General features: G+C 54.1%; 1 protein-coding gene across 1 annotated transcript; it reads left to right on the top strand.

The window, feature by feature from the left end:
• The first annotated feature begins 961 nt into the window (after nucleotides 1–961).
• Adgrd2 (adhesion G protein-coupled receptor D2) lies at nucleotides 962–12954 on the top strand. Its single transcript, XM_070006454.1, is given in 18 exon segments — nucleotides 962–997; nucleotides 1342–1405; nucleotides 1746–1850; nucleotides 1853–1961; nucleotides 2242–2456; nucleotides 2459–2570; nucleotides 2572–2846; nucleotides 3362–3460; nucleotides 3781–3905; nucleotides 4170–4422; nucleotides 5549–5653; nucleotides 6143–6277; nucleotides 6637–6760; nucleotides 6949–7054; nucleotides 9240–9245; nucleotides 9482–9491; nucleotides 11245–11413; nucleotides 12618–12954. Coding segments are annotated over 18 exon segments (2190 nt in total). The 3' UTR covers nucleotides 12760–12954.
• The last annotated feature ends 1126 nt before the right edge of the window (nucleotides 12955–14080 follow it).

Below are 14080 nucleotides of genomic sequence, written 5' to 3' on the forward strand. Positions count from 1 at the left end.
AGGAAGGAAGGAAGGAAGGAAGGAAGGAAGGAAGGAAGGAAGGAAGGAGAGCGAGAGAGAAAGAGAGGAAAGGATGGAGGGAAGAAGGCAGGAAGGGAGGCAGACGTGAGGACAAATCCCTAAATCATCTATAATTAGGTATCCCCAGTTATTATAGCACCAAGAGGTAGCAGACCTCCCACCATTGTTGGGTAGACGGAGAGATTGAAAAGCCCCCCCCACACACACCTTTTTTTGGTACCAGTCCTGGGGATTGAACTCAGAGCTTGGGCACTGTCCCTGAGCTGCTTTTGCTCAAGGCTAGAAGGCTTGAAGGAGGTGCTGCTGAGGGAGAGGGAAGCCAGGGCAAGCAGGGGCACAACATGGTCAAAAGTCAAGGAAAGATGTGGAAATGTACAAAAGCCTGGCACTATGGAAAAGGTAGCTGCAAAGCTGGGTGTGGTGGCATAATCCCAGCATTCAAGAGGGTGAAACAGAAGGGTTACAAGTTCAAGGCTACTGAACAAGACCTTGTCTCATGATGGAGGTGGGGATTAGAAGGAATGGTGAGTCAGAAGAGGCAGAGCCTGGAACGCTAAATTGGAATCCAGAACACAAGGAAGCTTGTGTAGCCTTGAGCTCCCTCCCTCCCCCCTGTGGCCTCTGCTGCAGTTCTACCACTCGGCCCCCGTGTACCTCTGTGTTTTCCCACTCACCAGGGCTACAGTTTCCCAGCTCCAGCTCTAAAGGGGCTCCTGGAGACCATCCTTTTGTGCAAGTAAATGTCATCCCTAGTGGTGAGCCTCCCCTTCCTGGGCTCTAAGCCCATCGGCTGACTCCCAGCCCAGTGGGAGCAAACAGAGGGTGTGGCAACCCTGCAGACAAAACAGAGCTGCAGAGCCTTTGCCATTTCTTTTTCTCTGTCCACCCTGGCTAGTCTGGGACCCCCTGTTGTCCTTCACTTGTCTCGGCGGGATCCAGAATGATCCCCTGGTGTTACTGCCTCTTCTCCCTCCTGGTATGTGACTTTCTGGAGTGGGTTCAGGGGAGGAGATCAAGGTGATCAAAAGCCCCTGGGATGGTTTCAAGTGGCCACCCCAAATCATGAGATCCCTGCAAAGGTTAGGAAAGATGAGTCCTTGGTATGGAAATGGGATAAAGGCAGAGAAAAGTGCCCCATCTCCCACAGTCGCTCATCAGCTGGCTTGTACCTCACAAGGGGGTGGGGGGAGGGCTGCCCAAGGTCACACCCAAGGCAGAGCCTGCAGCCACCACTGCAAACACCCCTGAACACAGGAAGCATTCAATGACTGCACGTCTGAGAGAACACCTATCCCAGTCGCCACCCCTTTTCTCTCTCAGATCAGGAGTCTCTCTGGGACCTCTTCCAACTCCCCAGGTGAATCAAGGACCCACTGGGCCCCAGGTTGGTATGAGGGGTCACCCCCAGGGAAGCCTTTCACCCAGTGCAGCCAGCCTGTGGTCCAGGTGGTGCACTGGTCTGGAATCCACAGAAAGGGAGGAAGTAACGTAGTTCATAGCTCAACATGGGAGGCGCAGGCTGAAAGCATCCCAGCTGGACCACCTCATTCCAGTCCTGTGCATCTAGGAAGGCTCTGTAGGGAACAGCCTCGCCAAGACATAGACCAGGGCCAGCCCCGTTTATGCCCAAAGACCCTAACACCAATGTCCTTTGCTGTTCCCACAGTCAAAAGGATGAGGCACTCACCAAATGCTCCCTCCCATCCTCTCCTGTGGCCCTCCAGTCCCATGGGTCCCAGGAAAGGTAGTGGAGACTGCCCACGATGTGTGCAAGTTCCCAAGGCAGAGGCTGAGCTGGTGGCAGGCCCAAGAGTCCTGCGAGCTGCGATTTGGCACCTGGCACGGACACCTCTGGATGAGCTTCTCTCTCCCCGGCTTCGAGATCCGATCTGGGTGGGCCAAAACCTGGCGTCTCTAAGGAGACCCCCGCTGAGGCGTGAGTACAGGGTTCCGGGCCTGGAGGGAGTGGTGGAGGCCCTGGTGCCTTCCAGGGACAATTCTTGCACAACGCATTCCCTCTTCGCAGGCTGGAAGTAGGGGTTGATCTTGGGGTAGAGGAGCTGGGACCCACCCCCCCTCTATTTCTTTACTTCCCCGGGCCGGAAAGTACCCTAAATCCTACAGGGGAGGAGGAAGTGCACAGTTCCGTCAAATGGTAGTCAGAGGCAGGACAGTGCGCGCATCTGGGGAACCTGAGGTCCGGCCCGCGTGTCTCCGCAGGCGCGCGCACCCCGCCGCGCTGGTGTTCCGCGGGGGGAGCGCGGTGCGGGCCGCGCGCCTGGCCGCCCTGCCCGCGCTGGGGGCGCTGACGGCGTGCGCGCATGTGCGGTGGGACACCGCCTCGCCCCAAGCGGCCGCGCTCTTCTCCCTCGCGCTGCCCGCTCTGCCCAACGCGCTGCAGCTGCGCGCCTTCGCGGAGCCCGGGGGCGCCGTGCGCTGGTGGTGCGCGGGCACCACGCGCCCTTCCACGCCGCTTTCCGCGCCGACGGCCGCTGGCACCATGTGTGCGCCACGTGGGACCAGCGCGGCGGGCGCTGGGCGCTGTTCGCCGGGGCTGGGCGCAGGCCACCCGGTGCCGCCTGCTGGCATTGTGGTGCTGGGACAGGATCAGGATTCCCCGGGCGGCGGCTTCTCGGCGCGTGTCGCCTTCAGTGGCAACCTCACCGACTTCCACTTCTGGGACCGGGCCCTGAGCGCCGCGCAGCTGCGCCGGGCTCGCGCCTGTGCCCCTCCCCCCGGCGGCCTGCTCTTCCGCTGGGACCCCGGCGCCCTGGAGGTCACGCCCTCGCTTCTGCCTGTGGTGCAAGTGCATCTTCTCTGTCCGGGTATGGAAGGCTCGGACCCAGCCTGTCAAACCCTGCCCAGTAGCTGGCACGAGGCCCCGCCCCTGACTCCAGACCCCGCCCCTCCGGGCTGCTCAATGCCCCGCCCCCGACTAACAAACCCCGCCCCTGACTGGCAAACCCCGCTCCTCCGGGCTTCTCAACGCCCCGCCCCTGATTGGCTGGCTTTGACCCCACCCTCTCTGTCTCACGACCCTTTCCCTACTGCCCTACCTAACTAACCCTTGGCCAGCCAGGCTCCATTGAGGACCACCAGTGCCGGTGCTGTCTCTTACGCTTCCAATTCTGGTAAAGGGGGGGGGTTAGGAGAGGGAGAGGGGTAAGGGGGGAGGGGGGGACTCGCCAGGTGTCTCTCCCACATCTCACAGGGCAGAATAACCCCGAGGCAGTGCGTCCTGTGACAGGTGTGCAGGTGCCCCCGTGGCCTGCATAGGTGCCTGGGTCACGTGACTTGCCAAGGAATCAGGTGTGATCTTGATACCTCTAACCCAGGCCAGTGCCCTCAGAGGAATGTCCCACATGGAACCCGGGACCCAGCACCGAGGGCTCCGAGCTCTGCTTGCAGTCCAGGCCCTTCCTCTGCTGCTATAGGACAGGTACATCCTAGTCGTGTCCCTGGGCCCTGCAGAAGGGGAAGGCGATGGAGACAAGACAGTGGTATAGCCTGAGAAGTATGAGCTCTCGACCTGGAATCTGAGCCCACCCGGCAGTGGGACCAGACGGCCCAGGAGTGTGTCTTTGGGTGCGTGATTTTGCCATTTGATGCCATCTAGCACACTGTGTAAGGCTCTAGACACCAAGCTTGGATGTGCTCTTCTGCCCTTGGGCCTCACCTGGTGGGTGGAGGTCATTGAGCAGGCTGGCACCTCTGGGCACAGATGTTGCTCAGAGCCCAGTTTGGCATCTACTTTTGCAGAGACCTATAAGCAGCTGCAAGACTTCCAGTCATGGCTGGGCCAGGATGTTATCAGCCATGTCAACACCTTGGCCAATGCCACTGTGGTGAGCCTGCTCCCATGGCTGGAGGCAGGAGGGTCTGGGGTACTCTGGGGCCTCTGCACCACTTGCTCACCTGTAAGGTAGTCTTCAGTAATTAATTAGGTTCTTCATATTTTCTATTTTAACCTGAACCTGCCTCCAGCTTCCATCCTCCCTACTTCAGAGCTCCTCAGAACTGGGAGCTTATGATCAGTTTAACCAGCACCCTCAAGAAGACTGTGGCAGAGTCCAAGTGAAGCCCCCTGACAGGAATCAATGGGCTACTCTTCCCACAGCTCCTTCAAGACCTTCTCTCCCGACACCGAGTCTCTGGATGGGGCTGTCAGTTTCCTGGGCATCCTGGAAAAAGTCCCAGAAGAGGAGACAGCTCCACTGGGGCCAGCTGCACTGCTGGCAGTCCTGCACTTCCTAAAGAGAGTGACAGCACTTGGGGCCGAGGGGCCAGGCCCCTTACCAGGGCCCTGGGAGCAGCTGGGCCAGGGTGTCATTTCTGTGGCCAGCCTGGTGCTGGAGGAGCCGTTGGTTGGCACATGGCTGTCCATCAGCAAGGTGAGACTGGCAGTGCTGGCCAGGAGTCTGAACTTGGGGACCTTGTCACCAGCTTGGGTAACTATGAGCAAGTCAGGGCTCTTTTTTTTATTGGGGGAGAGGGGCGGAGCTCCTTCCATCCCTTGGGAGAAGTTTCTGTTTTGTTTATTTTATAAGCTGACCTTGCACTTGAACTATTTAGCAGTATTGCCTGTTGATAAGAGTAATTCAGAGCCACTAGTCAATAAGGGCTTTCCCCAGATCCAAAAAACAAACAAACAAACAAACAAAAAACTGCCAAAGACCACAAGTGGTAAGTTCTGTATGTCAGCCCATCCAAACAGCCAGATACTCCGGAGAACAGTTGGACAGGCTGTTGGAAGATTTATCCTGGCAAGAATGGCCACAGGTCTGAGAGTGATCCGTCCAGAGAAGGAAGGGAACAAGAGGTCACAGACATTATCTGTAAATCTCTAGGGCTGAAGGAGCAGACATAGTGCTCTTCTGACCTTAGAAGAGAATTAGGAGCAGGATGTAGGGTGGGGAGAAGGGTAGAGAATGGCACAACACAGGATGGTGGTTCCTCAGAGTAGGTCTCCTGAACAGGTAGTAACCTCCCTCCCCTGGGAAGAATGCATTTGATTAGGGATCAGTATAGGAGACAGCTGGAATCTGCACCTATTTTCTTCCCTGGAAAAGGATTCTCACACTCACTTTGCCTTAGCCAATGAAGAGGAGTTGAAGGTGAATTGGATGGCCAGGCCCAGCATAACTGGGGTGTTGTTCCACAGTGCCTGCCCTCCCCTCCCTCCTTTGCTTTTGCCCCTCCCCTGCTCTCACTCCCACAAGGCTCTTTTTTTTTTTTTTTTTTTATCAAATATGAGCTCCTAATATAGATTTAGCAGTGGGTCCAAAGTCAAGGAGGAGAGGGCTAGACTCAGCCGCAGGATGCGCTCTGATGGGCCAATGACAGGCCAGGAGCACAGGGGCCTGCAGTTTGACAGAAGGATGGGGGAGGGGGGCAGGCAGGGCTTGATCCCAAGGCCCCAGGATCCCCTGGAGGTCTAGAGCTGAGGCCCCTTAACTCCAGGCCAGCATGGAAGCAGCAGGGTGAGGGGGGGAGAGGGAGCTGAGATGCCACTTCCTCCCAGATGGCTGGGGACCCATGGCCCTGGTGGCCAGTGTGTAGCGCCTGGCACCCCTGTTGAGCACCATGCTGACCTCTGAGAGACCCCGGGTGCACATCCAAAGCCACCATGCTGGTGAACCTCCACCCAGCCACCCACCCAATCAGGCTGTGGAGCCTTCTACACTACCACAGACCTTCCATGCTGGTGCCTGCCTTTGCCCATGCTGTCTCCTCTACCAGAATGTGCTTTCATCCTTGAGCTGCTAACAAACTTCTATACGTCCTTCAGAGCCCCGTTTAAGTATCGCCTCCTCTAGGAAACCTCCCTATTTATCTCCCAATAGAAACTCCCTCTTTAATTAACCCTTAAATGTGTCCAATTGTGTTTCTGGTAATTACATAATAAACTTACCCCACACACACACACCTCACTGACACCATTCCCTCACCCCAATTTGGAAAAGCCAGATCTGCCTTGGGCTAGTGACTGAGCTTCTCTGAGCAGGAATGGTGGTCTTCCAGACTTGGGGCAGGGAGGGGTAGGCAGACCCCAGGGCCAGGCAGCCCGCAGAGTCCTCCCCACACGTACCTCAGGCTGTCCACCAGCCCCATTTCATCCCAGGTCTGGAGGTGCACAGTGTGCACCTGTTGGAGGCCAGCACAGGAGGCCACACATTCACAGTGCCCGGTGGGCATCCAGAGGGGCCGGGCCACCTCCATATCCCTGCAGGGGAAGTGAGGCAGCTGCTCAGTAAAGGTGGGGGAAGATGGGGGAGGGGAGGGAGTCCAAACCTCAGCCCTGCCAAGCCAGCTGTGCTACATCGAATGGATTCCTTAGGGTTTCCTTGGCTGCAGGCTGGGCTCTTGGTTCTTGCCTTTTGGGTGCCTGGCACCTCCTTGTGTTTGCTTAGTCTCCTCCACTAAACCCTACAAGGATTTCCTCAGAAGTGGATGGTAGCCGCAGCCCTGCCCTTAAGGCCAACCAGGGGTGGAGGCTTAGGGTAAGGAGGATGAAGCTGATTGGCTGTGTGAGCTTCAGGAAGTTGTTGGCTTCTCCGAGCCTGTTTTCCCAGCAGTCACTGGGTGGGGGCTTGGGTCCCCCCTGTACCCAGCCAGGCCTCTCTGGAGTCACGGTGATCCACAGCTGGTTCACCTCAAGCGTCTTTAGGCATACCTTGGGATTGCACAGACTGGAGCCCCAGATCCCCGACCCCTCACAGGAGACCAGCAGGGTACAGAGGTGAGTGGACTCTACCCTGGAGGCTACTATGGAACTCTGAGGCCTCCATTTCCCACACACACACACACAGCTCCCAGCCTGCTTTCCCTGCCTCCTACTTCTGGTCTCTGGTGAAACCCCGCTCACCCGAGATGCTCAGCCATGCATCTCCCACCACCCCTCCTCTAAAAGCACCCTTTGCTCCACAGGATCCTAAGCACCCAGGTGGGCTCAGCCATCCTGGCCTCTGAGGTGTGGGATGCTGCTGGAGAGGTCAGCACGGCCGTGACCTTTCACCTGCGGCACCAAACTCAGGTATCAGGGAACAGGAAGGGAGAGTGAAGTGTGGCACACTGACTTTATGCTACCTACCGGAAATCCCCAGCATCATCTATCCCACGGCCCACTTCTGGTATTGCCTGGGAGAGGTCATGTGACTGGCCAGAGATGAGGATTTCATTCCAGGGATGAGTAACCTGGAAAGCAAGATTATTCTGGCCATATCAAGGTGTGAGTTCGGAGAAATGTTGGGGGGACGTTCCCTGTACTTGCAGCATTGGACTGAACACAGCCTGGGGTGCAGCTCCGTGGGAGAGCACTTGCCTACACCCAAATATCTTGAAAATGGTACAACATTTCAGAGCATGTGCAGCTGACACCCATATGCACTCTTGCATGCGTACATGCACACACCATTGCTTGTTTTCTTGTGTCTCCTCCTAGCACTTTTTTTTATTATTATCCTTGTGTGTGTGTGCACGTGTGCGTGCAGTCTTGGAGCTTGAACTCAAAGCCCAGGCACTGCTACCTCTTAGCCTATTCACTCAAGGCAAAGCACTCTACCACTTGAGCTACAACTTCATTTCTGACTTTTTGGTGGTTAAACTGGAGATGAATCTCACGGACTTTCCTGCTTGAACCTTGATCCTCAGGTCTCAGCCTCCTAAGTATCTAAGATTACAGGTGTGAGCCACCAACACTGGGCTGAGACATGGTATCTTAACAGTGAGTCTTCCAATACATGATCAAGGTCTATCCTACTTATTTAGGTTTCTGATATTTCTCCCAGCAGGGTACATAGTTTTTACTTTGAAGACATTTTGTTCAATATATTTTGTTAAATATATGTGCTAAATTTGTATTCCATCCCTACAGAACAAATATTTTTATTTGTTTATTTTTATTTTATTGTATTTTACTTTATTTTTGAGTGAACATACATTTATAGTACAAAGCATTTTGTACTTTGAATAAAATCACCTCTTCTGCCCTATGCCCATTCCTTCCTTCCTTTTCTCTCTTTTTTTTTTTTTGATCATGAGGCTTGAGCTCAGAGCCTACCACTTTGAGCCACAGCACCACTTCCAGTTTCTGAGGAATTAATTGCAGATAAAAGTCTCATGGGGACTTTCCTGCCCAGACTGGCTTTGAACTAAGATCCTTAGATCTCAGCCTCCTGAGTAGCTAAGATTACAGGTGTGAGCCACTGATGCCCTGCCAGGCTCAGGTTTTGAAACAACTTTAATCTCTTCTGAGGATGAGGCCACCAGTGACTTTGGACTGGGACCTACTCTTTTTTGTTTTTTGTGTTTGTTTTTTCTTTGTGTCAGTCCTGAGACTTGAACTCAGGGCCTGGACACTGTCCTTGGGATTTTTTTTTTTTCTCAGAGTGCTGGTGGCTTACCCCTGTAATCCTAGGTACTCTTCTCAGATAGTGTATATATCACAGTTTTGTATGTGATCACAAATGGTATTATTTTCTTAATTCAGTTTAAAATCATTCATTGCTAGCGTATCAGAATGCAACTGGTTTTGACAGAATGTCATTGCTTCTGAGCTCACTTGGCCCTTCCAGTCCTGGATCCAGTCTTTTGGAGCCTTGAGTTTTCTACATTCCTTATCATGTTGTCTAGAGGTGAAGACGGGAATTTTCCTCTCAGGTCCACATCTTATATTCCTTTGTCTTGCCTGATTGCATGGGCTAGGATCACTAATCCTGTGGTGAATAGTAGCAATAAGGCCACACATCCTTGTTGGGTTCCCCATCTTAGAGGAAAGCATCTAGTCTTTTACATTAAGTGGATTTAAAAGTCCTGTGGACTTTTTATAGATGCTCATCCACTTAAATTCCCTTCTCTTCCTGGTTTGCTGAGAGGTTGTTTTCTTTTATTGTTGTTGTTTTATGGGTTTTAAAAAATCGGTTTAAATAGCTGGTAAATTTTTGGCCAAGTGATTTCTCCATGTTGACACGACCCTATGATTTTCTCTTTCATTCTGACAGTATAGTAACTTGTACTTGTTTATATTTCCAAATGATTTTAATGTATTTTAATTTTTTAATGAATGCATAATTGTTGTGCATACTTAGAGGGTTCAATGTAATATTTCAATAGATGTAAACTAATCCTGTCTAAGCCTTAACTTACACAGTTATTGTCATGACCACAGTAAAAGACACGATGGTACTTTCTCAGAAACACCAAACGACAGGACACTGCAGTCCCCTGTCAGGATATATAAAACCCAAGTCCTAAGCTCAGGCTGCCTTTGTTGCCTACCACTGATGACAACTCAGAAAAATCTACATTGTTGTTTTCATCTAGTTACTTAGGACTAACCTGTTCACCATATCCATTTAATACCTACCACTTGTTAGACTTTGTGTTTACAATGTCACTACTACATGGAGCTTAGCTCTATGGGACCTCGTACCACCAAAAAAAAAAAAAAAATGCTTGGTAGCTCTTCCCTTGTTGAACAAGGAATCACAGAGATCTTTCTGCATCAGTGCATAGAGACCCATTTGTTGTTGGTCTTTTCAGATCCCAGCCATCCCTTGAAAGAAAGTCGTGGTTGTGATGGTTGGTTATTAGTTTTCAACCAGTTTGTGTGTGTGTGTGTGTGTGTGTGTGTGTGTGTGTGTGTGTGTGTGTGTGTGTGTGTGTGTGTTTGGTTTTAGTCCCCATCTCTACTTCCCTTTTGCCCCTTGTGCTACATTTCTCCATCCCTTTCACCTGTGACCCATGATAGACAACCCCTGGTTTGTAAACCACAGTCACCTGGAGTAGTGGTATGCCTCTGTAACCCCAGAATTCCAGATGCTGAGGCAGGGGGTGGTGATTTTTGGGTCATCCTGGGCTAATAGCGAGACCCCGCCACCTCATCTCATAAAACAACAGCCTAGAGTCCTCGGCATCCCCACCCCCCTCCTTCCTTTATCTTCTCTCTCTCTCTCTCTCTCTCTCTCTCTCTCTCTCTCTCTCTCTCTCTCCATACCACACACACACACACACACACACACACACACACACACACACACACACACACACACACACACACACACACACACACACACACACACACACACACACACACACACACATCTCTATCTGTCCTTGGTTCCTGCCCCTAGGCCTTCTCCCAGAAGCTGCTGGAGCCTCTCTGTGCTTTCTGGAACTTCAGTATCAGGTGAGTTTCCATATCTGTACTCTGTAGATAAAGCTTTTTTTTTTTTTCTTTTTTTTGTCAGTGGTGGGGCTTGAACTCTGGGCTTGGGTGCTGCCCCTCAGCTCTTTGGCTCAAGGGAGAGCTCTACCACTTGAGCCACAGCGCCGCTTCTGGCTTTCTGGTGGTTAATTTGAAATAAGAGTCTCATGGACTTTCTTACCTGGGCTGGATTTGAACTGTGATCCTCAGACCTCAGCCTCCTGAGTAGCTAGGATTACAGGCGTGAGCCACCAGCACCCAGCTCTAAAGCCTTTTTCTTTTTTTTGGGGGGGGGTGGTCGTGGGGCCTGAACTTGGGGACTGGGCACTGTCCCTAAGCTCTTCAGCTAAAGGCTAGTACTCTATCACTTGAGCCACAGCGCCACTTCCGGCTTCTTTCTTTTTGCTTATGTGGTGCTGAAGAATCGAACCCAGGGCCTCAGGCATGCAAGGCAAGCGCTCTACCACTGAGCCACCTTCCCAGCCCAAGCCCTTTTTTTTCTAATGCTTGAAAGTGAGGCAGAACTCAGGCATGTTTGGGGCCTCCACACTTGCCTGACAGGGGCAATTCCAGGCTCTACCCAGCTCCAGGACAAGTGAGGTAGAATGTGTCACCCTGAGGTAGTGAGCTCTCTGACCAAGGAGGTATGTAAGACAGGTGGGAATGACTTGGGAGGAAGCTTGTCTGTCAAGTGACTTTTCGATGTGATAATATGTAAGGCCAGGGCCTGGGGGTTGGAAGGGAAAAGGAGGCTCCCGAATGCACCACTAACATCCTGTCCTGAGTTAAAACTGATGAATATCCTTCACAGCTGCAGGTGCAAAATAACAAACACCCATGCTGGCTCTGTCTGCTACCATCTCAGGGAAGTTTATGCACATTTGAGCGATTGGCAACTAGGGCTGGGGAGGTTCGTTCAGTGACCCGCCAAGGTCCCACTGCTGCATACAGGCAAGGTAGCCATGGGTTCTAGGCATGAGGATAGGCCTTCCCCTGCCTGCCCGTGGCCCTTACCCCAGGTCACCCCATCTCAGCAGCCCTTCTGTTCTCTCCCTGCCCAAGCCCAGACACCGGGGGCTCATGGGCCACCTCTGGCTGCTCCAGGCTCGCCTTGCACGAAGACTCCACAGAATGCTTGTGCAACCACAGCACCAACTTCGCTGTCTGCTGCAAGTGTATGAGGTCCAGGTGAGGAAGTGATGCTGGAACCCCTTAGAGAATCAACAGCTGCATAAGCGGAATGGAGCAGGAAGGGCAGGGCGGGGACCCAGGTCCAGGCCTCGGTGGCCTCCAGACTCCGAAAAGGACGCAGGTGGATAAACAGGGATGGGTAGCATGTGGAGGTGCAAGGGGTGCAAGCATGTGGGGTCTGGTGTTTGTGTTGGGGTGTCTCTGGGTGTCCTCTGTCCTGTTCTACCCAGGCCCCTGTGCCCAGGAGCATCCCCTCCAGGTCAGGGCTGCGCTTAAGCAGTAATGGGCCTGCTTAGCAAGAGAAGCACAAGAATCCCTCAGGGCACCTGCAGAAGGGGTATGGGAAGGGGCCTGTGGGCAGCTGAGCAAGGCTGGGGACAGTCTAGGTCCTGCTCAGGAGGAGGACTGAGTTGGAAGTGGCTCAACCTGAAATGCACCGGGGTACATTTGGTGCACTGTCAGCCTCTGTGCCTCAGTTTCCACAATGTTAGAGCAACACCTTCTGGTCTCAAATACTATTTCCGGGAACAGCGAGAGGCCTGTGTATGGGCCAGGCTGTGCCCCCCTCAACACACACACCTCCCCCAAGACATAGGCTACTTCAAGTTCAGTGGCTGGTGAGGCCAAGGACAGTTTTCTCCCATTGTGCTGCAAGTCACTGGCAGGGCTGGAGCCAGGCCCCCTGCGCAGATGAGAGAAACTGAGGTACAAGGCCAGGCACGTGGGTGTAAGGGCGGGCACACCATCCCTCACCCGGGCAGCATCTGCCCCAGCTGGTGCTCAGCCCCTAGGAGCAGCAGCTGCCTTTCCACAAAGTGGGCCGGAGGCGCCCCCTGCAGGCCAGCCGGGGGGATGCAGGGCCCGGCTCGGGCAGATCCAGGGCCCGGCGCCCCGCACCCCGCGGTGCAGCCCCCGGCTCCAGCCCCCACCCGCGGGCGCAGCCGCCTACGAGAACAAGAGCCGCAGCGGCGCCTCTGCGCTCAAGTGACAGCGCCTTTGTCTCTGCTGAATGAGTGCGTTGCTAGGGCTGCTCGTAGCAACCGAGCCGCTTCTACCTGGGCCCCACCCTCCAGGCCCCCACCCCTGGCCTCCCACCCCACCCTCGTGATGCACCCCGTTCCTAGCCCCCCCACTCCCTCCCAGCCTGAGTGAGAGGGGCAGGGAGTGGAATTTGCCTAGTGTCCCCCTCCTAAATGCCCAGAGACCCCTGCAGGTGTTCCAATGTTCTGAAAATGGGGAAACTGAGGATCAGAAAGGCCACCCTGGTTTATCACGGAGGGCTGAAGCCAGGATTCCACTCCAGCCTGTTGCCAGGTCCTTCCCCATCTTGGCCGTCAGCCTAGATCGGAGAGCCACTTTTCCTGCCAGAGGTGGACCGTGCCTGAGGGCCGGCCTGGGATCTCTTCCCCAGACCCCAGCGGGGATGCCATGCGTGATGAAGAGCCAGGCCCAGCCCGCCCCAGGCCTCGCTCCCGTGTGGATCCCCTGGCCCCTCGCTGTCCGTCTGTCTGTTCCTGTTCCACCTGCCCAAATGTTGAAATGCCCTGCTATGTGTGTGATAAATATACCACCCCTTGCTGTCTGGGGTCCCTCCTGGCTTGAGGACACGGAAGAGATGCCATGTCGTCTGGGAAGAGGGGGTGGGGGGCAAGTCCTCTTCTCCTGACTCAGGCCTTGGCACATGGCACAAAGGGCAGGGTGGAACTGGAGAGTAAGAAAACCCCTCCCTGGGCTACAGAGCTGAAACAGGGGGGGACAGGGGAGGCAAAAGTGGGTGGGGTGAATGAGAAGCACAGAGATCCAACCAGGCACTGTGGCCTTGGTGGCCTGCCCTGGACCTTACATGGGCTGCTCTGGGACAAGGAGACATCCAGGGGTTCGGGCATTTTGGGGAGATTGGTGCTGTTTGAACAGAACAGGGAACGTCAGGCCATGTGACACAGTGGGTTCTAAGCACACAGTGAATACTCTGGAATGGTCAGCTGTTGCCAGAGACATGGGGCTATGGGGTCCACAGAAGGCCATGTTTGAGGCCTTGAAGGTGCCAGGCCAGGCTGGCCAGAAGTCCTGAGAGGAGCTGATGTGCCCATATGAGGGCAGGGCCCCTGCCCTGTACTGAGAAGACTAGCAGAAGCCTGGCATCGGTGGCTCACACCTGTAATCCTAGCTACTCAGGAGGATGAGATCTGAGGATCATTGTTCAAAGCCAACCTGAGCAGGAAAGTCCGTGAGACTCTTATCTCTAGAAAACCAGAAGTGGCACTGTAGTGGTAGAGTATTTGCCTTGAGCTGAAGAGCTCAGGGACAGTGCCCAGGCCCAAGCCCCACAACCACCACCACCAACAATAAAAAGACTAGCAGAAGAAGAGAGGGCAGGGCAGGGCAGGCCCTGCGGAGTGTCAGCTTGGCCCCAGCAGAGCATCTGCCTGCTGCTGGCAAGAGGCTGGAGGGGCTCCAGGGAGGTGGAACTGGAACCCTGTATCCCCAGTGCCTTGTATCCCCAGTGTTCTCCGACTCTTCTGTCCTCTTTTTCAGAAGACTTCTACAACCATTATAAAGAGCAATTATTTGAGATTCATTGAGTTGGACAAGATAGATCAGGACAATGGAGGTTTGAAGATGGCTGTGCTCATTCTCAGCTGTGTGGACTTGAACACGCCACAG

This window comes from Dipodomys merriami, unplaced genomic scaffold (assembly GCF_024711535.1).
Source record: "Dipodomys merriami isolate MVZ:Mamm:240054 unplaced genomic scaffold, mDipMer1.0.p SCAF_11, whole genome shotgun sequence".
NCBI classification, from domain to species: Eukaryota; Metazoa; Chordata; class Mammalia; order Rodentia; family Heteromyidae; genus Dipodomys; species Dipodomys merriami.